The 26,739-nt window shown below is 38.3% G+C and overlaps 1 protein-coding gene and 1 long non-coding RNA gene across 6 annotated transcripts; both read left to right on the top strand.

Moving 5' to 3' along the window:
• The first annotated feature begins 269 nt into the window (after positions 1–269).
• On the top strand, positions 270–16,200 carry LOC116256881 (folate transporter 1, chloroplastic). Of its 5 annotated transcripts, none has more exons than XM_031633415.2 (11): positions 270–498; positions 585–661; positions 2,267–2,343; positions 5,117–5,210; positions 6,411–6,504; positions 7,168–7,241; positions 7,642–7,746; positions 8,641–8,712; positions 8,787–8,807; positions 8,891–8,958; positions 16,009–16,200. In XM_031633415.2, exons 1-11 carry the CDS (start codon positions 345–347, stop codon positions 16,139–16,141), a joined length of 969 nt encoding a protein of 322 aa, XP_031489275.1. In that variant the 5' UTR covers positions 270–344; the 3' UTR covers positions 16,142–16,200. The 5 variants fall into 5 exon arrangements, with proteins under 5 accessions (XP_031489275.1, XP_031489276.1, XP_031489277.1 ...); XM_031633416.2 differs by lacking the exon at positions 16,009–16,200 and adding an exon at positions 15,663–15,996; XM_031633417.2 differs by lacking the exon at positions 16,009–16,200 and adding an exon at positions 15,404–15,655.
• A 7,718-nt stretch (positions 16,201–23,918) lies between these two features.
• LOC116256754 (uncharacterized) lies at positions 23,919–25,470 on the top strand. Its single transcript, XR_004173193.2, has 2 exons — positions 23,919–24,086; positions 25,086–25,470. It is a non-coding gene; the product is annotated as an uncharacterized LOC116256754 (long non-coding RNA).
• Positions 25,471–26,739: the final 1,269 nt, after the last annotated feature.

The raw sequence follows: 26,739 nt of genomic DNA, 5'->3' as shown, positions 1-26,739 counted from the left end.
ATTGCATGTGATAATCCAGATATTCTTCAACTTTATTATGTATAATCCGTGATAAGTATTTGAATGGCTATAGTATCTGGACATGTAAGAAGAGAAGTCACCATTCCTGGTTGTGGAAAAACATGGCCAAGTACTGGTCAGCTACAGGGGATCCATCTAATCGGATCCGGACTTCGAGCAGTCAAACGATTTATCTGGATCCATGTGGGTGCTTTGAGATCCAAATTAAAAAGAGGCCATGACCAGACAAAACTCCAAAGTATCATGGAAAGAAGCGGCCGGACGAAAGATCAAAAGACGAATCTCTCTCTCTCCTCTCCTCTCTCTCTCCCTCCGTCCGGTGTATGTCGTCTGTAAAGAGTGGCAGTGGTGGCGGCGGCGAAGAGGTTGGAAAAGGAGGAGTTGGATGGTGGCAGAACGCCACCGCCGGAGCCATTGCCGGTTTCGCTACCGTGGTTTCTTTGCACCCCCTTGATGTTGTCCGCACCAGATTCCAAGGTGCTCTCTCTCTCTCTCTCTCTCTCCTTCTCTCTCTATGCCTTTTTAATTGGCTGATCGATGGCATCTGTTTTTCTCTTTGTAAGTGAATGATGGGCGTCAGTCGGTGCTTCCTTTGTATAAGAACACAGCACACGCGATGTACACCATTGCTCGCATTGAGGTTTGTTTCTCTTTGCTCTAGGTGGATGGAAAATTTTGTTTTTGCATCGCTACCGAACCCGTAGAAAAATTACTTCTTCAAGAATTTTCCGGTTCTCGGCCTAGTAGATCAAAGCAAAATGTGAAGTTTTAGTTTGATCATTGAGTTACTGAAATGTTTTTATTTGAGTATGAGCTAAAGTGTTTTCTCTTTGAATAAGAGCATTTGTAATACATTGAATCTTTGAAGATACTTTGACTCACACTCACAAGGTTAGGAATTTCTGTTGCAGTAACAAATTCATGGATGTGAATAGGTCGATTGATTTCATTAGCTTTCTAAGCTCCTTTTTTCTTTGTCTGAAAATAAAAAGATTAAAAGAAAAATTGGTAATTGCTTGGCTGAAGCTTTTTTTCTTTGAAATAATACCTGAGGAAAATGCTTTTGTATCTGCCTTGTCTGATCAAAACCATGTAACACAACATGAGTGCTCTCCTACTCCTACTTCCCCAGAGGCTCTGGTTGCACACCAGGATTTACGAATGAACAGTTACAAGCTTCCACCAGCTATTCATGGTTGACATGTTTTAAATTTCCATGGAAATTGTTTGATCCTTGTGAAATCCCAATACCATTACGGTAACTTTTGCATCATAAGAAGAAATAGGTTTAACTAATTGTACTTCAATGGGCAATATACCAAGGAGGAAGGGCATAAGATCAAGAGGGCGTGGTTCCATGAAAGCTGGTTCAGCAATCGTAAAGACTAATCAAAAGCAAATGCGACCTCAAGTGGCTTTTGATTCAAACACGTCTGGATTTTGGAAAATATAGGCGAAACCTTGAAGATTGGAGAATGTAACTTTTTTTGTCTCATATCATGTTTCTAGCCAGGTTTGCCAACAATCCTGGTTCTTTTATTGAATGAGGAAACAGAAAGACCATTTTTACTATGTACTAGGAAGAAGCAATTTTCCAGCCACCTAGCGTCTTCATCTTTTTGCCATGAGCGAGTCTGTTGCCTGCTTCACTTTTTGGCAACAAAAATCGTGCATTTTCTGGTCTTGCGTTATTAGGTGTCAAATACCAGTAAAGTCCAATCATGAGAAAAGTCTAACCTTCTTATCTCCTCTTGAACATGTCCACAAGGCTAACATGTCAAATTTTTTGCATTACATTGGTATTTGTTTTCCATGTTTTACTACAAATTTTGTGTATCATTTTCCTGGGAACTCTTGGTGGCTGAAAGGGGAGACCTGACAAAGACTTCTGGCTTCCCTTAGCATATGTTCCAAAAGAGGATTTCATGGCTTTGTACTGATTTGCAAATAGTTCCCTTATTTTCTGACACAAAATCTTGTGTTGTCGTCAGTGATTGCTAATTTTATTTTCTTGAAGAGTGAAGCCCCTGGGCTTTATCTAGGGTTGGTCACAGATTTCTACGTATTATCTTTTGCATATTTGCTGAATGCATACTCCGGCCTTTCATGTTAGTGTACAAACTTCACATGTAAATGTTACACATTAGCTGCTTCAATAAGTTGATCCAAATAATTAGCATTCCATTTGTGTAATATGCCGCAGCAATCATGTATTAGCTTCTTCACCGGCGTATATGTTTTTCAGGGATTAAGAGGGCTATATGCTGGCTTGGGACCTGCAATTCTTGGCTCAACTCTATCTTGGGGATTATACTTCTTCTTGTAATTTACTTATTTCCAGTTTCCAAATTGTTTGAGATTGACTGCTTTTCACTGTTTTCTTTTTCTCTGAAATTAAAGCTTTTTTTTTCATTATTGTGATGGCAATAATATGTTGTGTTCATATGCATGTGCATGTTCATGTATCTCTCTTGGACTTGCTTGTGAAGGTGGTTTGCCCATTAAGGAAATATAAAAGAAACATAATATTATCCAACCAAACATAACTTTTATTCATTGTCACTTCTCAGGATTATTGCTTTCAGGTTTTTATCGATTTGTGTTTTTGGGTATTAGTGGCAAAGTTTGTTTTTCTAGAGAAAATCTTAGGAGTTCAAAAAATTGAACAATTAAAAATAATAGAAAAAATTGAGTTTTCCCTATTTTCATACAAAAACCTTGCCAAAAGATCGGAGCAGTTATTGAATTGTTAAAAAACCCTCAAAGAATTTTAATTATATTAAAAACATTTTTTCTGAAAAAATGTGAAACAAACTCATTATTTTCGTTTTGATTTCTTTTTTCAAAAATATCATGATTATTTTCCCTTCTTTGGTTTCCCTTTATTTTCCCTTTTTTGCTTGATTGCTGCTGTCTTGGTGCATGCTTAGATCATCCTTCAAGTATTGCTTCTAATTGTTATTTATTTGACTGTTAGTCAATTTTGATAAATGATAAATCAATGAAGCGGCAAGGTACACTAACTAACCTTTTGAAGGAGGATAATAGTTCACAGAAATTGCCTAAGCAGGAGTCAGATTGGCGTCTGAGCAACTGTGAACCTAAATAGAACACTTGACAAATGACAAAATTATTGGACAGAAGATAGAATTAGTTTTTCCTGATCTTTGATCATTGTGCATATTAGTGTACTTATGTGGAATATGATAAATATATTTGCAACTTGACAAATAAGCCCATAGTCACAGCCTGTTAAACTGCAACAACAACAATAAATTGTGGAGAAAAATGCATAATATGAAAAAAATTTCTTTGTAGAGCAAAAACTATCTTGATGAGCTTAATCAATCAAGTTATCAACAGAACAAAGCCTAATCACTCAAAAAGCTATGTCACATAGGTACGGGTGTGGGTGCCCGTACGGGTATCAGTGCGGGTATGGTTACGGACCATTTTCAAAAACTTGGGTGCGGGGGATATATATATATATATATATATATATATATATCATAGTCACAAAAACCCAAAAAAAATGGAAGAAAATTAAATGCCATTTAAAACTTTAAAAAACATGGTTTTTGATTTTTTTTTTCATTTTTTTCATTTTTTTAATGCCAAACAGTTTTTTTTTTAATTTTCTATTTTTTATTTGTTGTAAATCTACTTATCTTTTGATGTTTGTGTTATTAGTTTCTCACTTATTTTATTTTTCCTCCATTTTTTATTTTTTATTTTTAAAATTTATCATATTTTTTCCATTTTTTTCTAGCTCGCTGTATTATACTCGAGGAAAACCTCGCCTTTTAAGACTCTGAAACATTATTTCATATTTGTGACTATGATATATATATATATATATATATATATATATAAACTTACTAAGAAATGATAAACAAGTAAACAACATAGAAAACATATATCAACATAAAGAAGTAAACAACAAGGATATATATATATATATATATATATCTCATAGTATATATATATATATATATATAAACTTACTAAGAAATGATAAACAAGTAAACAACATAGAAAACATATATCAACATAAAGAAGTAAACAACAAGGAAGATACATACCAACGGCTCTTGCAGCAGTGTATTTAAGAAACCTATAAAAAACTTTGAGCATATGGACAAATACATTTCAATCTCAAAGTCATCTATATATTGCAAATTTGCAATGGAATGTGGAAAATCATCTACCAAACAACTGAGCAGCCCTTTAGACAGTCAAATACGAACCACGACTCAGCATTGTGGAACTGGAATCTAAGTGCTAAATGCTGAAATGGAATGGGTCAGAAGAAAATTATCTAAAAAAAAAAAAGAGAAAAGGCAGACAATATGATTTTTGAAGAAGAAAAGAAGAATAGTTGATGCAGGTCATAAAAGAAGGGCAGACGATTCTAAACCTGGGCCGGAAGCAAATGGATATGACTGCTGGATGATGGGAGACTGCCGGAAAAAAAAGAAGCTTAAATATGAAGCTTCAACAAAAAATGCCCAAATCAGTCGATGGAGAAGTCGCTGAACAACAACAGCTCTGTGACCCTTTGCCAGAGACATTGCCTCTTGCGGGAAACTGCCGGAAGGCAGTTGATGGAGCAGCCAACATCACCGGAGAACTCCGCATGCGCTGTTGCTGTGGGTAATATGTAGAGCCCTTGACAAAAGTAGAGGGTTTGTGTTTTGTTCAAAAGTCAAAAAAAAAAAAAAAAAAAAAAAAAAACCAAAAGCCCTAATTTAAAGACGGTTTTGGACTCGATCAACTTTGACCGACTCCAAAAAATACCAGATACGTACCCGGGTACATTGACCGTACCCAGTACGGTCAAACACATGCCCGAGCCGCACCCAGGTGCGTACCCGTACCCATACCGGTATGGTATGGGTACTGCTTTTAAGAGTAGTACCTGTGTGACAGTCAAAAAGCTAGTCAACTTCATGATTCAAGTTCTGTGATTTATTGTTATATTCTTAGAATCCTTATCTGATGGACAGAAGTAGCAATCTCATTTTTGTGATAATAAAAGGCTTTTAGGTTTTTAAACATTTCAGCTGATTAATTTGTGCATGCCTTTACTTTGTAGCTATTCTAGAGCCAAGCAAAGATACTTAAAGAAAACAGAAGACCAGTTGGGCCCTGGACTTCATCTTGTTTCATCTGCAGAAGCAGGTGCTTTGGTCAGTGATTATGTTTTATCTGTGGAACTTCGAAGCATGATTTTCATGGGGTATAATGCTGACAATTGATTATTTACTTCAATGAATGTTTCCAGATGATTTTTTGTACTTCTTACCTTTTTTTTAATAGCAATGTTAACATTTTTGTTGTCCTTGTTGGTGTTGTTGCCATTTGTGTTGTTTATTATTATTGTTTTCATGTGGTGAAGCTATACAGATCTTCTTGTTTAACTGTAATAAAGGTAGGATAGCTTCATGTCTGATGGTATCTGAAACTCCAGATGTGCAGTTATATATGCAGATATGAGGTGCAACATCCTTTATGAAGTTTCCACTACATCTTTATATGATGTGATATAGATGGGAGTCAGATTGTTAGCTGGTGGCCACATTTCAAGATATTCATTCCCGATTCCATCTTGACGTTGAGTTCTCATGGGAAGATACTAATCATTTGAGTGTTTAAAAAGTTATAATATTCAAGAAGAGCTCTTAGCAGGATTCATAGTTCTGGGGAAAGAAGATGGTGCTAGATACAATATATGAAGTGAGGTTTCTCCCCAAGGAGTGGACCAAATTGTTCAAGTTACTTTGGGATTACTCATCATATGGAACATAACCAAGATCTTTCTAAATTATAGAGCTTACTTGGCAAGTCACTTAGTCTGGTATTGCTAAGTTTTGCAGTTTCACATGGTTTATTGGGCTCCTAGTTAGTATGCTGCTGACTTGTCTGGAGTCACTTTTGCATGTATAGCAATTAATTCAAATGAAACATTGTCTGCTGGCTTAACACTAATGCCTAAAGTTCATATGATTGATAAGAATGAGTTCCAAATTTATGTCACAATTCGACCCCCAATTATGAGACCATGTGTGTGACAACAGGTGGCATTTCATGTTGGTGTTTCAAGTTCATAGTGTAAAGATGCAGTTTTTCACATCCAGTCAACAAGCCTTTGTGATGTACTATGTTTGTTTGCTATTACATCAAATAGTACTTATATTTATTTGATTGTCCATTTGCCCTTTCATTTACATTTTCACATTTCATTTTGAAGTCTGAACATGCATATTTGTTGGTTCGACTAAAGTCATTTCTGGGGCATAAATATATAGGTTTAAACTTGATTAAAATCTATTCCAGGTTAGGGATAATACATTGCAGATGAAATGACTGTTTGTCAGTGCCATTCTCAGGTGTGTCTGTTTACAAATCCTGTCTGGCTAATTAAAACAAGATTGCAGCTTCAGACACCTCTACAGCAAACTCGGCAATATTCTGGCTTTTCTGGTCTGATACTTCTAAACTTCAGATACGGTTTTCATGTTTACTTTTTCATGCAAATTGAGATACTTTTTGTTGCTAAATAGAACAATTAAACGAATACCTTTTTGCCTTTTTGGTATACATTTTCTCTCATTAAAGGAAAGAGGAATAGTTTGATTAGTGAATTTAACTTTTTCAGAAAGCCCTAGTGAATCTCTTCTATTAGCAATAGGACCATAATTACAGAAGCAAATGGATCAGATTCAGTATGGAATTTTCCAATTTTGCTGTAAGAAAATGTGACTGCATTCGTTGGCTTGCTTTCCTGTTGGATTTAATTCCAGAAAACAAAAAACTATTTAGCTATACAGTGTATATTATGCTATCTTATTGGCATATATGAAGCTATTGATTAGATGAACGTTTGTATTAGGAATAGTCTTATACCTTAAGTGTCTTTGTCCTGAGCCATGTCTTTACCCTAATAGTATTTGAACACCATGCATCGTATCTCTGGCTGGTCTATGTAATATCACATAAAGCATCATATCAACTTTTCATGCATAAGGAATCTTGATATGTACTTATGATCACTTGCTTTTGTACTTTTATTTGTTTATTTTTACTTACGGTAGTGGCTCTTGATAGTGTTTTGAGATTCATGTGGTTTTTATTTCCTAAAATCAGATGCTGTGAGAACCATTTTAAAGGAAGAAGGTTGGCATGCACTTTATAGAGGGATCGGCCCTAGCCTCTTGCTTGTAAGTGATCACAATTGGGTGTTCTTTAGCATATATATGTGCTATTCATCTCTCACGAATATTAACTAGATCTGAATATTTGAGCAGAATGATGATGTATTTGCCTGTTTGGCTGTTTTCTGATACTAGAGTCTGGTATCAATGTTTTTGGCTTTTTATGCCATTTTCACCTATGTATGCAAAAGTTCTTACATATTATCCATTCTAGTTGCTAAGCAGGTTCCCTTGTTAAGTTGCGTTTGGGTTACAAAAGAACCAAAATGCAATTAGCATTTTCTTGTAGAGAAAATTTATGGTTATTAGTTATTACTCATCACTGACATATGACCAGTCTTCAACGTGCTATAGGAAAATTTCTTTTTTTTTTTTGGGTCTGCTGATGCATTGCTTGGTTCCTTAGGTGTCCCATGGTGCTCTACAGTTCATGTTTTATGAAGAATCCCGTAAGGCTCTCATTCGTGTTAAAAGTAATGAGAAAGAAGCTCGGAATCGTGATAATGTTTTGGTAAATGCTCCTTCTCTTGATTTTATTTAAAACATTTGTGTGAAGCATGTTCTCAGTTAAATTCTCAAAAGTGCTTTAGTAAAAAAAGGTCATTGTCTAGAATGACTCCATATTATTTGTTCAACCATCTTATAGTAAGTCACTTCCCCAGGCACTGTCAATATGCATTCTTGAGAACCATTTGACTGGGTTCACAATTGCAACTGTATATTGATATCTAAAAGAATTTCAAATTCCACATTGCAAGGCATGAATTTGTAATGTTTTCTTTGTATATATTTTCTTTCTAGTGTATTCTTTCAAACTTGTTGCTTCTAACTTGAAGATCGCTTTTCTCAAGACAGTAGGCACTTTTACAGGAAAAAAATCCCATGGGAACTTCCAATATATGTGTGAAACTGAAAAACTTTTACTATGCATTGTGAATGTGACTGCATGGTGACCAATCTCTGTTATTGACTGCATAATCTCTCTGAATGTGAAATAGAACATTTGACTCTCTTGGCTGAGGTAGCTAGTATGGTGAAATGTGTAGGTTCATTTGATACACATCTCATCTCGGTTGTTTTTGGGAAACTAGAATGTGGCTTCATATGGTAAACCAAAGATCGTAGGCAACTGTGCTTGCATGAAAACGTACACAAGATGGGTGCACATGGAGACACAGAAAGATAAAAGGAAAATGTGATAGTCAACCAGAAAACCTCTCAGAGATTATTCATGTCTGTGTTTGGCACTTTCTAGGAATGTTGATGATCATACCTCTTGAACGAAGGCTTTCAAGTTTCAACATCTGTTATAATTTTATTCAGATTGTGTCATCGTGGGTATAAACAATTAATCAGGTAATTTTCTACGTGGAAGCTGACACAGCCATACTGATGTTTTATTCAGAGATCTGGTGATTATGCAATCCTTGGAGCATTTTCAAAATTCGCTGCTATGATGCTCACATATCCTTATCAGGCATGCATGCTTTAGCATATTCACTTTCTGCTTTATTTTCATGGGATGTCCTTCTAATTTTTTGTTTGTTTCAGGTCATGCGATCACGATTGCAGGTAATGATCTTCCCTCTATTTCATCCATATTCTTCTGATTTTCTTTTAATCTGTAACTGATGATGATTGTTTTCCGGCTTCAGCAAAGACCAAGCTGTGATGGCTCTCACAAATATTCCAATGTCTTGCATTTAGTCAAAGAAACCTTGAGGTGAGATCATGCTGATACTTTCATTTTGAAAAAATTACAAAAAAATGCCCAAAAGATGAGTATATAACACAAGCCTGCTTATGTTGAATAATCTTCTTATGAGTTATGACTGCCTGCGCTAACAAACCATTTAGGAAAACACACTTCTTGACCGTAAAGGGCAGATATTATTAATATTTAAAGAAGTTACTCTTTTACACCTTGTTAAAATAGGTGTAATGGGGAACCGGGTCCATTTCTGGACCCGGTCCCATGGGGCACGGGTACCGATGCCGGCTCGGTACCCTAGGCGGCATTCTTCTCTCCCTCCTATATAATCTTCACTTAAGTGTAATTGTGTGATTAAGTGAATATAATTTTCTCTCCTAGGGTTGCGGTGTGCACCTAGGTCAGAGCTTCCCGTGGTTTTTTCCTCTTTCTGAGGTTTTTCCACGTATATCGTGTGTTCCTCTCTTCTTCTTTCGTGTGTTGCATGTTTCTACATGGTATCAGAGCCGTGAGATCGTTCGGCTTCGTCTCGTATTTTCGTAGTCGCCCTTGCACCGCAGCCGCCTGCGCTGTTAGGGTTTCCCGTGCCGCCACCATTGGGATCTTCTGCGCCGCCGCCGTCAGACGATCCAGCGCCGCCGCCTGTTGCCGCTTGTGACTTCCGCTGCCGTGGGTGTCTCCTTTTCCGCCGTCGGTCGATCCAGCGCCATCCCATCTTTCCGCTGCCGTGGGTGTCCAGCGCCGTCACGCCTCTGCGTCGCCGCCGTCGGGCGATCCAGCACCGTCGCCGACACCTAAGGTTCCGTGTGGTGCTGGTGTTTCAGCCGCCGCCGTGCTGTCTTGTTGCTGCCTGGGGTTGTGTTTGACTTGACTGCTTGTGATGGCGGAAGAGCTTGCACCTAAAAGTGATATGGCCTTTGACGCGGGCAGCGCTCCCAAGAGCGAGATCTTGCCGGTTCAGGTCACGCCCATTCGTCTGACTAAAGACAATTATCTTTCTTGGTCTGCTGCTCTCGAGATTGGGATAACGAGCCGTGGTCGTCTTTCCTATATCACAGGCGACAAACTGGCGCCCAGCAAAACTGATCCTCAATGGGCGACGTGGGTGTTGGAAGACAGTCAGGTTAAGGTATGGATCATCAGCTCTGTGTCTGCTGATATTCAGCCTCTTATTCTGCGAAAGCCGACTTCGTTTGATATGTGGACTGTGCTTGCAAGGATGTATGGTCGCAAGAAAAGGGTTCTGCGTACGTATCAGATTAAACGCAGTATTTATTCTCTGAAACAGGGTGACCTGTCTGTTGCCTCCTTCTATGCAGCCCTGAAAACTAAGTGGGAGGAACTTGATTATCATGTGAATGATAACTGGGACTGTGGTTCTGATCATGCTCGGTACTGGGAAAAGGAATGGATGGACCGGACGTTCCTCTTCCTTGGAGGCTTGCGTGATGAGTTTGAATCCATTCGGAGTCAAATTCTCAACTGTGATGAGATTCCTGGAATAGAAGATGTTTATGCCAGAGTGGAATCAGAGGAACAAAGGCGTCAAGTGATGCAAATTGACCCCAGTCACGGGACTGGTCCCTCGGCCTTTGTTAGCCGTTCTTCTGTGTCTGGACCACGCCCTGTTAGGCGATGTACACATTGTCACAAATCAGGACATTCTGTTGACTTTTGTTGGGATCTTCACCCTGAGAAGAGACTTGTTCGTGGTCGCCCTCCGTCTAGTCGGCGAGGTCCTCTTGTGCAGGACTCAACTCAGAGTGGTTCTTCAAGTGGTGAAAAATCGAGGCTTTCCCCTGATCAAATCAAGGAACTACAAGCTTACATCAGTCGCCTTTCTACTACGTCAGAGGACACATCTACGTCTGATGGAGCTAAATTAGCTCAGGCTCTTGTTGCTACAAGTGATCAAGGTAATTCCTCTCCTGGTGATTGGATTGTTGACAGTGGGGCTACTCATCATATGACCGGGGACCCTAAGATGTTTCAAGAATACAAGTTGACTTCTGGGCAGCAGCGTGTTTCTATGGCTGATGGTTCTTCTATTTCTGTGGCTGGAAAAGGGAGTTTCTCATTACTGAACAAATATTGTCTTCATAATGCCCTGCATGTTCCTAATATTCCCGTGAATTTGTTATCTGTCAGCAGTATTACCAAAGAGCTAAACTGTAATCTAATATTCTCTGCTGATCGTTGTTTACTGCAGGACTTGGGGACGGGGCAGAAGATTGGGATTGGTTCGGCTATTGATGGTCTCTACAGAATGCCAGTACAGGTTGCCTCTGCTTTGATTTCAGCCACCAGTGGACAGTTATCTGACGTGGAGGACAGATCCGCTATTATGCGCTGGCACGAGAGACTTGGTCATCTTCCTTTTCAGTTGATTAAACAATTGTTTCCTAAGATGTTTCGGTCTGTTTCTTTGGACACCTTCGCCTGTGAAGTGTGTCAGTTGTCTAAGCATGTTAGGGCCTCGTACCCTATTTCGTTCAATAAAACCAGCCGTCCTTTTGCTTTGGTTCACTCTGATGTTTGGGGTCCTTCGGGAGTGCCCACCGGTCGTGGTTTTCGTTATTTCATGACTCTTATCGATGACTACTCTCGTTGTACGTTCGTGTACTTGTTGAAAGAACGTAGTGAGGTTCCCGGCATTGTCAAAAACTTCGTTGCATTTGTTGAAACTCAATTCCAAACCCCTGTTCAGACCCTTCGTACTGACAATGCTCGAGAGTATGTCTCCTTATCCCTTGATGACTTCTTGCGAAGCAAAGGTATTATACATGAAACATCCTGTAGCCACACACCTCCTCAGAATGGCGTGGCTGAAAGGAAGAACCGTCATTTGTTAAATGTCACCCGGGCCCTTATGTTTCAACGTCATGTCCCTAAGCGGTATTGGGGTGATGCACTTCTCACTAGTGCTCATCTCATTAACCGTATGCCTACTCGTGTGTTGAATGGTCATTCCCCTTATTCTGTTTTGTGGCCTAATCAGAATCCCTGGCCTTTGACCCCTCGGGTGTTTGGGTGTGTTTGCTTTGTCCATGATCATAGTCCCACTCTCAAGAAACTTGATCCTCGGTCCATCAAAGCGGTCTTTTTGGGTTATTCCTCCACTCAGAAGGGATACAAGTGTGTTGACCCTAGCACTTCTAGAGTCTATGTCTCCAGGGATGTTACCTTTCATGAACACGAGGCCTACTTTCCTGCGAATCCTCTTCAGGGGGAGTGTTTAGGTGAGAGAGTGGACGAGTATTCTTCGCATCAGTTGATTCAGTTCACAGATTTCTTGGATTACACGGCTAGTTCTCCGAGTGTGAGTGTGGATGACACAGTCAGTGAGGACAGAGACAGTCAGATGGAAGGGGGCCCTGTGGAAGAACAGTCCCGTGATCATTTGTTTGGTCAGGTATACACCAGGAAGAAGAATGATGTGATGGAGGTTGTTGATGTTACCAATCCCGATCTTGTGAGCTCCCCGGATGATCCAAGTCCAATGAATGAAGATCTTCCCATAGCCCTACGCAAAGGCACCAGGTCATGTACTTCTCACCCTATTCAGAGATTTGTCTCGTATGCTAAACTCAGTAAAGACTACAAGTGCTTTATTACCTCTTTATCTAGGGCTGTTATTCCCAGGTCAGTGGAGGATGCCAGGGAGGATCCCAAATGGCTACAGGCCATGACAGAGGAGATGGACGCCCTGGCAAAGAACAATACGTGGGAGGTTGTTGATATTCCTAATGGAACTCACTTAGTTGGTTCCAAGTGGGTGTTTACTGTGAAGTACAAACCTGATGGCACTGTAGAACGCTATAAAGCTCGTCTTGTTGCAAAGGGGTTTAGCCAGAAATATGAGATTGACTATCTTGAGACGTTCGCTCCCGTTGCTAAACTGAAGACAGTAAGGGTCATCTTAGCTCTGGCAGTACAAAAGAAGTGGAGCATGGACCAACTTGATGTCAAGAACGCCTTCTTGAATGGGCACCTTGAGGAAGAAGTCTATATGAGCATGCCGCCTGGATATGCGCAGAAAGGAAAGTGTTGTTATCTCAAGAAAGCATTGTATGGCCTCAAGCAGTCCCCTAGAGCGTGGTTTGAAAGACTAAGGGTTGTGATGAAGACTAATGGATATAAACAGGGAAATGGTGATCACACCCTCTTCATCAAGCAGAGAAATGGTCTGGTGAGCCTCCTACTAGTATATGTTGATGATATGATTGTCACAGGTGATGACGAAGAAGAAAAAAGGAAGATGAAAGAAACGTTAGCTGCTGAATTTGACCTCAAAGATTTGGGTAAACTGAGGTATTTTTTGGGAATTGAGATTGCTAGATCTGAGACTGGTCTTGTTATGAGCCAAAGGAAATACACTTTGGACCTTCTAAAAGAGACAGGTAAACTGGGATGCAGGCCCTTTCTTACTCCAATGGAGTCTGGCACAAGGATAAGTATCAAAACTGGGACGATCTTGGATGAGGAAGGAAAAGGGAGGTATCAGCGGCTGGTTGGTAAACTCATTTATCTCACCCTTACTCGCCCGGATATTACGTATGCTGTGGGTGTGTTAAGTCAGTTTATGCATGCCCCTACTGATTGTCATTGGAAAAGTGCTGAAAGAGTATTGGGATACTTAAAGAATGACCCAGGGAAAGGACTGCTCTATACTCGACAAAGTCAACTCAGTATTGAAGGATACTCTGACGCCGACTGGGCAGGTTGCACAGATACTAGAAGGTCTACCACAGGATACTGCATCTTTCTTGGAGGTAACCTGGTGGTATGGAGAAGTAAAAGACAAGAAGTTTGTTCCAGGTCCAGTGCTGAGGCTGAATACAGGGCGGTTGCCATGGGGGTTACAGAAATGTTATGGCTCAAAATTCTGTTAGCAGATATTGGGGTGAAAATGGAAGAGAAGATGAGGATGTATTGTGACAACAAGTCGGCTATTAACTTGGCAAACAATCCAGTCTTGCACGACAGAACCAAACATGTGGAGATCGATCGCCATTTCATACGGGAACGCATAGATTCTAAGGAGTTGATCCTGCCCTACATGAAGTCTGAAGATCAAGTTGCTGATGTTTTAACTAAGTCTTTATGTACATCTCAATTTGAGAAAAATGTTAGCAAGCTTGGCATGTTTGACATGTATGCCAAGCTTGAGGGGGAGTGTTAAAATAGGTGTAATGGGGAACCGGGTCCATTTCTGGACCCGGTCCCATGGGGCACGGGTACCGATGCCGGCTCGGTACCCTAGGCGGCATTCTTCTCTCCCTCCTATATAATCTTCACTTAAGTGTAATTGTGTGATTAAGTGAATATAATTTTCTCTCTCCTAGGGTTGCGGTGTGCACCTAGGTCAGAGCTTCCCGTGGTTTTTTCCTCTTTCTGAGGTTTTTCCACGTATATCGTGTGTTCCTCTCTTCTTCTTTCGTGTGTTGCATGTTTCTACACACCTTAATAATGTAAAATGACCTTTTTGCTCTCCTGCGGGCCACCTTGTCAATGCCTGTCAAAACAATGGAGTTATCTGTGTCACACGGACTATTCAAAAAAGGGGCAGCACCTGCGTCAGCACGACGAGGATGCGGCTCTGACACACACGCCAATGCATCCTCTCCTATTCATGTTCAAAATTTTGTCCATTTTTCTCTCTCTCTCTCTCTTCCCTCTCTTTCTTTATTTACAGTAATAAAAGTAAAAAAAATGACAGATTAAGCTAAGAAACAACCATATAATTATGTATATATATTATATATTATGAGTTATGACTAAATATATATATATATATATATATATATATATAATAAATTTATATATATGTACCCTCGCCACACCCCCGCACCCGTTTTTTGGGATGTGCTGCATCCGCACCTGCACCCAGCACTCATGTCCCATAAGGAGTTATAGCAGAATCGATGATGGAACAGTTATTGCCTTTTGTTGATCGCCCACGTGGGCTTTCTTCCTTCTTTCTCATAGTTTGTTAGTGCGCCATATCATTTGTTCATTCACTTAAAAGTTAGAACAGGTAACAATCAATCAGATCCCAAGTTAGGTTCACTCTCGTCTACTTCTTGGTGAACAGAAAGTTCTCCAGAATGGCTGAAAAATCCTGCTTATGATTGTAAATCTTCGAAATTTCCTTTTCCTTTCTTAACCTGTTCACGAAATTTTAAATATTTGGAGTTGCTAGGATTTTTCTTTTCATTGGAGAAATATCCTCCAAATCTTCCTCAATTTTATGGATTTAAGAGTTCATGCTTTAGAGCTTTTGTGATTCTTTGTTGAAGTGTTTAGGAGATTTGAGAAGCTCAGTTTGATCTCCTTTCCGTGGCTGTCTTATGTTCTAGAACTCTTGTTTGGTTCGTTTATAAGCACTGGTTGTCACCAATCTTTGTGGGTGCCACTTGCATTTAAATTCCTTTTAATGACAAATGGATTTACATAGCACTCATGAAGTGATGGAACTCCAACGGGTGCACCATAGGAGAACGCTGAAGTAGTTGACTCTCATCATACTTTAAGAAGACCCACGTGCTTGAAGCATTTGATACCAAAAATTCAAGAGACCAAACAAATTCCTATAAGATGTCCATATACAAGGTTGCTGCAAACTTGCTGTTCTGTCGTGGAAGAGACTGTTCAGCCTTGTTTTAATTTCTGTCCAATGGTTGGTTATGTCACCCATGTGCTCTTCCTCTTGATAGCGATGCTGCAAACATTGGTGCAATTCTCATGTTTTTAGCACTCCAGCAAGATGAAAGGATGTGGCACATTTTTCTGGAGGAACATTTTGCAGCATGCTAATTGGCAGCCAGGCAGGAAGGACATTTTTCCCAATGTCTACATTTTCCCCAATGTCTAGATCAAAGGAAACAATAGTTCACTTAATGGGGATGAACAAAGCAGGGTGTTTGAAACAAAATTTAAAAACCTTGCGTTTAAGATGGAAAAAAAACTATAGTCAGTTGTTATATGATCTTTTATTGAGAGTGTTTTATGTATTTTTTTTGTTTCCATGTTTCGTGCACTTACCTGTAGATCCTTTTCCAGATTTGAGGGGATTCGTGGGTTTTATAGAGGAATTACTCCGAGCCTGGCCAAGAATATTCCTGCTGCTTCAATTACATTTGTTGTATATGAGAAAGTATATAGTTTATTAAGATCAACACAGGATATCAACTAAAGTTTTGAAGGATGGTTATTTGGTGAGGAAAATAAAAGGCTTAGTTCTTTAAATGGACAGTCAGGACCCATCTCTTTTAAGCGTTCATTTTAAGCTCTTTTTCTTATTTCTGACGTAACTTGAATTGAATGCTCTATTTATAATTTTTTCCCTACATTTCCTCCCATGATAATTCCATATGATGTCTCTCTGTCTGTCTCCCACTGTGTGTGTGTGTGTGTGGTGAATGCGAAGATGCTGGGCAGTGCCTCCCGAACCTTTTACTGAACAAAGTTGGAACTGTGCAGACATTACAATACCAACAGGAAGAAGACTGTCCCATCAACAGTTAGAAACATGTCCAGGTAGAGGCCTCCAAGTCCATGAGTTCTTTGGCAGTACCGCAGGAGAAAATGACTACATTATGTTTAGGCTGTATTCCAATTTTAACTGAGGATATTTTTAGGGTTAGAGTGGATCAGGGCCCCAGCATAGTGAAGCCTCCATCTACGGGCATTGTTGGTTGACCATTTCTAGAGCCTGCTGTTATGATATGAGTATGTAAATGCATGTGGCATAACCTCCGTGATCAGGCGCAGACACTTTTCAATATGTCATTAGCATCCCCGCCGAAAGCCAGACAAACTCCAAAACAGTGAACGACTTCCTGCCAAATATTATTCACGTACGTGCAGCCGAAGAACTGGTGAGGGTTTACTTTCTGAGATGCTCTGCATGATTCATCTTTGCTTGTAAGACAAAGGACTGCGTGCAGGTGCTGCAGACGGCGCTGAGTAAGGTGCCTGCCAGCGTAAACAGTATAGAGATTCCAAACAGCACGAGGGTTTTTACTGCAGTATCAGATCCATGCTTACTCTTAACCACGACTCCTAAGAAATCCTCCTCTCTCTCTGATCCATGATGAATCACTATTCATGGGTAAAACTTTCTCGGTGAAACCAGAAAAGCCATTGGCTGGAAATTGCATATAGAGAGAGTGGAATTCATTGAATTGATTTAAGGGACCATTACATGAGAATTAATGATTGAAATGATTAATATAATAAATTAAGTTATCCTGAGGAGAAGAAGTAAACTGTAAAACCAAGGAAAACTGCACCTAATAGATCAACATTCAGTTGCCAAAACCTAAGTGGGCAAGTGGTGAAAAGTCACATTCTATAATGGGACTTGTTGAATCATCCATAAAACCAACCTTATTGATTTGCCCTGAAACCAGTCAAACAATTAAGTCCACTCTCGCGCTATGCACTTCCAGGCTCTAATCAATATCTACCTGGAATTGCAAAGATTCTGTGGTGGAAATCTTTCTTAGTTAGGGATCTAAGCAGTTTTGGATTCAGATAATCCAACTAAAATGAAAGTCAAATTATATATGTTGAGCACAAACTCTAGAGCCACGAAAGGGAAAAGTATATCTCAAACCATATCTGTTTACATCCCTAATCTTGACATATAGATTTTAATTGATCTTCTTTTCAATTCTAAAACCTAAGGGCCTAGAGGTGTGCGATCGCCTTATAATTTGTTTTAAGAGTTGGGTCTGATGTGCAACTCATGACAGACAATGGCTGAAGCCATGAGATGGTCTTATTCCACTTTAATAAAGGTCGTCCCAAGGTAGCCTATATTATCACTTCTTGATGTTTCTTTTTTCCTTTCTGCACATCAAGGATCTATCTTGCACTTTTATGGCTCTCTCTCTCTCTCTCTCTCTTCATCCATATAATCAATTCACAAGAATTGAACTTCCAATTATTATCGAAGTTCACGATTAAAATTTTAAGGGTACTTAATTCTACATGAGCTTTTAATGGATCCAATTATTATTTCAGTGCTAAGTTTCTTTTGCAAATGACTATCGATACATTTTCTTAAGAGCTCATGCAAACATCACATTTCCTCTACATAAATGGGTCCCAATAGTTGTCAGTGGAAAGAAATTCATGTTGTCTTTTGGCTCTTATTTGGACACCTTTGCCTTAATCAAAATAATTAGCAGACAAGCAACAGCAATGATGACTTTTAGAACCCAAAATGCAATTTCCTAGTTAAGTTCTTCACTTTAGGACCTGAAGTTTGCCGCTAAGGAACTCAAGGTGCCTCCTCAGGCCAGTGCTATCGTCACCAATGACAAGTGAGTTCATGAGGAATGGTCGCTGAGAGTTCGCTTAGGAGAATGAGTGATTGTAGGGCACTGACTCGGGTCTAGTGTGAGCACCACATGCGGCTGGACTTAGCTGAACCTACGTACAATTTAATCACAATGCAAGATTTCAAGGGCTGGCATGGGCAGTGACCCACTCCAGTAGCTCCGCTACTGGTCATGCGCATGTATACGACATCTGCCTTCGTTGTTGTAGATCGCTCCACGACAAGGGGAAATGGCAAGAAGAACCTTGCTGTTCAGTGAGGCAGCTGGGCTGATCTGCTTGACATCACCCCTCACTATCCAGCAACAGCAGCAGGTGATGACGACGGCCATTCTTTCTTGCTACATGTTGAAGAGCGACATTCGTCCTTTTTTGCCAAAAGGCAAAAGGCAACGAAAATCGAGAGAGTTGCATGCACATCTCTGTACACACAAGTATGCACCAAAGCGGAATAAGGGTATTTTGAATTTTATTTTTATAATAAACTAATGAATATTTTAGATTTATTTTCATTTTTTCACAATCCTTCTTTACCTTATTCTTTTTTGTATTTTAATAAGGAAATTTTAATCATTGCACACTCCTGTGGATAATTTTCATGCACAGAAATGTGCACGTAACCACGGACTGCAAGGGCCCTTATTTATTTATTTATTTATACTTTTTAAATTTTGATTTGTTATGACAATCGATTAATTTAATGGTTTTGTTTCTATTGAAAAGACACTGAGATACACCAAAAAGTTGGGTAACCTTGATATGTGACAACAGTTGAGCGAGGATATGTTACTCAGTCATTTGTTGAGAAAGGTTTATAATTTTTTGTTTACAACCAAATAAGGGAATCCAATGTCTAGTTCTTTGCAAGTAAGCTACATTTAGTTTGAGTCCTTTGGATTTACTGTCAAGGAGAACTCCATCTACTGCACCGCTAAAAACTAAAAAATTACAGCTAAAAGAGCAGTTACCACATGAGCATCAGTGATGATTTATAGCGTAGCAATATTTGAGACCTTATTCTCAAAACAAAGCTTCTTGATGCTATACTGCTATACTCAGATTGAGTTAAAATATTTGAAATGGACAGTTTTCTATTTTTAAGGGTCATATGGCAGCATGACTACTCTTGAACGTTTTATAATAAATTAATGGAACATTAGCTCTACTATTTCATGAATCTCTCCCAATTTTTTAGGTAGATTCATCGTACACTCACATAATGTTCCTGCTGTCAAACAACTCCTTAAGTTTTAACAACTTTTTTAATGGTGCACCGTCTATTAAATTGAAGGTTACATCAATATAGATATTGTCAATTTGGTGAGAAAATTTGATTTCTACGATAAAGATATGGCATGATCGAAGTCATTAATCTTCATTTTTACTATGAATGCACCATCTAAACATGCCATCGTATAATCTAACTAATGGATACAAGACATTATGTTCCCCTGTGTTTGAATCTATTTTTATTTACTTTCCATTTTGCCTACAATGTCTTTGGTTTATGTTTTTGTTTACCAGTAACGAAATACCCTCCCACTGGTTCCAAGTGCATGTAAGGGATTCTGTGTTTAGAGTGGTCGGCATTTGAATCCTGTAAGAGGACTCGGCCATCACATGTAAGTAAGGTTGATATTTTTTTCTAAACTTTTTTGCTTACATCTCTCTCGTGACCAATATAGTCTATGCCCATGCAAGAACATCCCTCCATTTCCTTGCAATTTTGATTTCCTTGCAACCTCGCTATTCTCAAGTCTTTCACACATGATTGAGCCCCTTTTGGTTTACAGCGAAGGTGCTATCACCGGACTGCACGGACCGAAGAAAGTTAGCCTGTGACACATAACACTATTAATAAATTATATTTGGATGCCCATCACTCTGAATCAATTAGTTGGGATTTGTGTACCACCAATAAGTTAAGTACTCTCTACTACAAAATTTTGGTCCATCTGAAGTACAGAGAGGGTTCATTATGGCAGTCCAAAAGTGTAAGGTGCATATATTCCTGTATATATATGTATCTGCACATGTGCATGTGCATGTGCTTGTGCACCATGGGCAAGAAGGATAAAAGGGAATTATACGTATTACAAGAGGCGCTTTTGCCATTTATAGTACAAATTGACGATTTTTTTGTTCAACAGGTCGTTCTTCTATCATTTCTATCGCAAGTTAAGAACACAATTGCCAAGTCTTAGAAGTTAGAACGGAAATTTGTTATTTACCCAAAAACTAGGTGTCTTTTTATAATATTTATAATAATAGCAATAACATATTTATTTTTTTGAACATAATTGATAAAGCCGTGACTGGGATAGGTAGATGATCAAGTCACTGGGTCAGGGATAGGTAGATGACCAAGTCACTGGGTCAGGGAGTTGACTTGTTGACTCGGTCGAGTATTCAAATAATCATAATGTATTTTTATTACAGCTGAATTGTACGATTCCAGGTGAGTCAGAACGAGTTGGGCAGAGTCAGGTTCTACTGCGCCTAAACCTTGTCTTTTGACCAGATTTATAAGCGATCCAAGTAGACTCGGGCAATTCTGAAGATTGCCAACTATGCTTTTTAAAAGAAACATATTTATGAGTGCGAGTGGACCGATCGAGTAAAGGAGATGATAGAAGAGGTGGTTCTCGGACAACAGATCGCAAGTTGGAGCTGTCTTTAAGAGAAAGTTTGGTCGTTGTCTGAGTCAGCGACTAGTTTTATAAGACAATATTGCTTCCCACCAATACAAATTTAATGGATCTACCGACTACCTAAAATAAATTAATAAATATATACGGTTATAAATAGAGAAAAATAATTAACAAAATGGGAAAACAAGTTGGTAGCTTTCAAAAAATTAAAAGAACCGGAAAACTTTTAAAAAGCAACAAGTTCGACAAAATGCCAATTTTCTAATAATCCAAGAAAAAGTCCCACTTTATTTAGCATGGAATGCACTGGCGTCAACAGTATGCCATCCTGTAATTTGTTTTCTTTTGAAAAAGAGCCGACAAAATTTTAAAAGTTAATTATATAGACCAAAAGAGTGATAAGATATCACCGAAATTATAAAACAAATTGGCAAAGAGAGAGAGAGAGAGGTATTTCTTTTTTGCTTCAAGGCAGGTAGCTTTGTTCTTAACATAGAACAAGCAAGCCTCAAACTCGAAATTAATGTCTTAGGGGCTTTTTTTTATTAGGACAATTCAATTTCCTAAATGTCGAGTAGCTAAAATTTGGAAAAAACAATCATACTAAAAAACCGTCACTATATTGACATTAGCGACAGTTTATGGAGCAATAACGCTTGCTTTAATACAATTTATGACCCTTGTCGCTTTTATATATATATATATATATATATATATATATATATATATATATATATTGCAAAGGAAATATGAGAGGGAGATAGATAGAGATGATGCTAAGTTTATGATGTGATATCTTGGAACTAATGTGCCTTTGCTTAGACAACTTTTAGTACATTCGATCCATCGACAACTTTTCCAATATGGACTGGTGGAGACCCCACAAACCAGGATGGATCTTGACGGTACATTATCTGCCTCACACTTGTGTCGTGATTGTCCCCATCAAACATGTAATTGCTACTGACGTGACAAAGTATATTTATTTCGTGACACATAAGGTTTCCAAGTATAAGACGTAAGGTAATAAATAATAACAATGATGACAAAAATAATATAGTAGTTCTTATTATTGTCTTAGTAATGCCGTCGATGAAAAAGACATCATGTGATTATATCGTGCCTTTGATTGCTCATTCATAACCATAAGGATCGGTTTAATATATATATATATATATATATATATATATATATATATATATATATATATATATATATATATATATATATATATATATATATATATATATATATATATATATATATATATGTGTGTGTGTATGCGTGTGTGTGAGAGTTAAAATCCTTCAGCCATCATGAAATCACAGCTGCCCAATGTAATGACATGTCGATTCAATTTTACTGGACACATAATCTTGTGGGATGGCTAAATTTTAAGAATTTGTTACTAAAAACTAATCATAATTATATTAGCATTACCAATGGTTTATAAAGTGATGATAGATCATGATAACTTTTTCGACAATTTGGTCTTTTAGCGATGAATCTTTAGATGCTAACCATCCAACATCTGATAGCATTAACTTTTATTTATTATTATTATTATAGTAATATTGGATGAACTCAGCGTGCCTACATCTGAAAGGCCAAAGAAAATTAATATTCGATCCATGCATCAAACCTTGCAAAATAATTTTATTTGACACTACGTTTCTAACATCGAATGAACCAATCGCATTTCCACGATCTTATTAATATTGCATAAATTTGAACATTTCAAATTTATCAACATGGGCGAATTCATGAGAAAATGGATTTCAAATTCATGCCACTGAGATCCTGATATCCTCGATATGTTTAAACTGAGGATCTCATAAAACACATTTTTTATGCAACCTCGAATCTTTGAAGCTATCAAATGCAACCTTAGGATTTCTGCTGCTAAATTTTTTATGGTTTCATGAAAGGTTTAGGTCTACCAACTGGTTGTTTGGAGATTTTAACACCTTAACTGTACATCCCCAACTACGAAGGTAGCAGGAAAAACTGGGACAACCTAAACCCTAAAGCAAACACGAGAAAGGAAATGACTACTGGCCCTTGCATTTGTGAACTGAACTGAACTGACTGAAAAGGCCCTCCCCATCAACCATGGAATCCGATTCCTCTTTCTGCATTTGGAAACTCATGAACCAGGACCTGCTCTCGGAGATGACAGGTCATGGCCCCGGCCATACGTGATCTTGTTTCTGTCCATTCAAATGTACAATTGGAAGCTCAAGAACTTCCTGGTTTTGTGAACCAATGTTTTGTATATGACTGCACGATGTCCAAATACTTTTTCAACCTTCTCATTGTCTGTGGGAAATTCAAATATCCGGGAATATCCAAGATCTTAGTTGCATTTAAGCTTGTTCCTGATATAGTGGGGAATTCACTCTAGCTACAGCCACCTGATGAAAAACATAATATACAGATGGAAGCTTATCTCTTCAACCAGTGGGAATTCACTGGTTGACACTCATGCACATCACTATGTTATGGTGTGCCGAATGTTGTGATTAAGATTTAAAAATTTGTCTTTAAAAAAGTGTCACTAAATTATCATTAGTTACGGTTTAGGATGGGCCAACAGTTTATGTTGACTTTAACAATGATTTAAAGTATTTTTAAGGATGAACTGTTAAATTTTAACCATTCAACAACATTGTTCTATCTGTATATATATGTATGTAAAATGTTCAATATTTTCTAAAGGCTAAAAGATTTGAAGTGTTCACATAATCTGAAGCAACTAGCCAAGACCGGTAAGAGTGGCTAGGGAACAATGACACCCATAATTGACCAAAGGTGACTGGAAGGTTGCTTTTCAGGAAATTTAGTGTTCATTTGCTACTTGTCAAGAGAATAGTGTGTACTTCTGTAATCTCCTTGGATGGAGAACCCTCATCCCAAAATTGGTGAGACCTTTTCATCTATTAATAACGCTGAGTGCTTTTCCTTCACGGTGAAATGTCACGTGCAAAGATGAAGTATGACCTTCTTCCCTCCCCGCCAGGAAAAAGAAAAAGATGAGGAAAGCAGAGTGGAGAAAAAAAGGGAGGAAAAACGGGGAAAATTATTATTTAAATGATGTTGGTTTCCTTGCTTTTGCTGCGTGATGATGGCCTTGTTTCTTAGGTAAGTTTTTTAATCACGACCTTTTCTTTATTCTCGGTGTTCTTGGGATCGGGTTGTCTCCTTTAAGGGGTTCTTCTCTCCTGAGGAACCTCTGCAAATTCCCCACCTTCTTTGCCTCCCATTGCACCCACGAGACGCATTAAAGACAGAGGGTGATAGTGTGTATGTGCCTTTCTTTCTGGAAAATTCTTTTCTGCCAATTTTATGAACACCAACCTCATACATTTTTGTCCATGCTGGAGAAATACTGGATTTCCTTTTCAAACGTTTTTTTGGCCTTGTTCTGGGCTTATCTATTGATTGTTCCAATAATCGTTTTTTGGTGTTTTCTGGTGATGATTGCCCATGTGCGATTTTCAGTTGTTCTTTGGGAGGTTTGAGACAGCTCTGTCTTTTGTGGGGTTCTGCAAATGAGACTTTGAAAATTTTGTTGCTCTCTTTCTGAGTCCTCTGTCAATTTTTGGAATACCAACTTGTTTTCCTTTTTTTTTTTTTCTTGGTATCCATGTTTGCCTCTCTCTGTTCAATGGAAGGCTGATAATGGAAGCGGGTTTTGTGGGTTTTAGGTGTTGTGCTAGAGCCTTAGAAAAAATGACTTACCTCTCTATTTTGAGATTTTTTGAGTTTCATTGATTTGAACTGAGACTTCTGACTACTTTTTGTTTCGGGTTTTGTTTTTGTTTCTTTTAGGAGTAGTGGTGCTTTAGGTAATGACCTCTTCCCTTTCTATCCTATCTTTGGGTCCTGCGTCCACTTTCGAACCTTGATTTCCTGAATGCCTAGACAAGAAAGAGCAACCTTTTGATGCGTTCCTTTGTCATCTTCCATGCTGGTTGTGATGGAAAGTATAAAATTTCTGGTGCATATGCTGCCATTTGCGATGCATTAAATATTCCTTTCTTGTTGAAGATGAACAAGCTTCTTACTGGGCATATTTGTTTCTTGTATGTTCCTTATCTATCATCTGAATGCCTCACGTATCCTACTTTACTTTTGCAGATAATATTGTTCTTTCCTGCGAACCAGCCCGTATTCATTCACTAAACAGGAATCTGGTTGGTGTAACATTATCAGTTCACGCCTCATTCATTTAATTGATTTGGCTGGAATCTGGTTGGGATAACATTTTGAGTTCATATTCAAGTACTTGCTCTGTGTAGGTATCCTGTTGTATGGCATTAATGTTTGACTCAACTGAAACTTCCAAGCAGTTAAATCTTCAAAGAAGTAGTCAAAGTTGTTGCATTGTTGCTAGCTATTTGTTTCTATTAATTTTAAAATGTGTCGCAGGGAAGCTTGGTGCTAAAGAGGTTTTCCCTTCTTATGGATTCTAAGACCTGATTTACTTAATCCGAGTTCATGACTTTTTATCTTGTCCTTCTAACTTTTTGTTTTCTTCTTGTCATTTGTGTTTATGCTCCAGATGTACATGCACAAGGTTTTTGGTTTACCTTTTGAGCCATTTTTAGTCGAGTGATGTTCTTTTAGAGCACTAGTTTTTAGATTAAGGGAGAATAGAATGTTTATGTGATTCTGCGCATATTGAGATGGTATTCCAAATCAAGTTTCTGTTTAGATAATACATTCAATTTTGTGTGCACATGTAATGTGTAACCATTAATGGTGGTTGATCACTTGATCTAGACTCACATGTTTCCCTTCCCTTTAATTAGTTTATGAGATTGAATATGATATCTTGATATAATTTAAATCAGACATCTTGATGTCATGAGAACTTATCTTTGTTGAATGGGTCTTGGCATATTCTTCGCATGCAGTTATATCCTTATATGGTCTCTCAATTAACGGTTTCATTTATAAAAATCTCTAACCTAGACAAACTTATCTCATTCTGGTACATGGTCCCCATCTACTGAAGCCCATGGTTTATATGGTATGAAGATTTTGTCTCGAAATGTTCAACTGAAATACAATTGAACTAAATATGTTGAATTAAAAAAAAAATGTTTACATGGTCTTTGAACATTTTTATTTTATTTTCAAAAATAATACCACAATATTGTTTGTAACATATGTAGGATTTTCTGTGGTTCTTCTTTATGTCTACATTTGGCATATGAATGTTCTTTCACATCAGGCAGTTGCCTGAAAATGTTTTCGTATGTGTGTTTGCATGCATGTACGTCACCCTGCCGCAAGAGAATTTGCATTATTCACATTCAAAACTCTCTTATTACATTTCTCCCAAACTGAAACACCCAAGCGTTACTAGACATTTTCAAGTACATTTTGGGCTAACTGAGTTGAGGATTACCTTGTTGGTCCATCCATAAAAGTTTCATGGGGCCTTATCAGGACATGTTTGCAAGTACTCAAAAAGTCTGATCTCCCTATTTGTTTTTCTCTTTATCAGTCATGTACTACTGCCATTGCAGGAAAGAAACAAAAAGAAAAGATCAATGGTATCTTCTAGTTTGTATAGTTTAATAAACCGAATCTCTTCCATGCTTGCCTTGCAGATTAGATTGAAACCGTTTATACTTTTTATTTGAGTCGCCGAATTATTGTGCGCTCCTAATGGGCCGGAACAAAGCACTTGTCTTTTGCTTGTGCAAATTGTAGATGTCAAAAGTGAATATTAAGGCTACGATCGAGAGGTGGATTTAAAGACCCCAAAGGTTGGATATGCCCA

This window comes from Nymphaea colorata, chromosome 6 (genome assembly GCF_008831285.2).
Source record: "Nymphaea colorata isolate Beijing-Zhang1983 chromosome 6, ASM883128v2, whole genome shotgun sequence".
NCBI lineage: Eukaryota > Viridiplantae > Streptophyta > Magnoliopsida > Nymphaeales > Nymphaeaceae > Nymphaea > Nymphaea colorata.
Note: the sequence above shows the minus strand (reverse complement) of the source record. Positions and strands in the feature narration are given on the sequence as shown.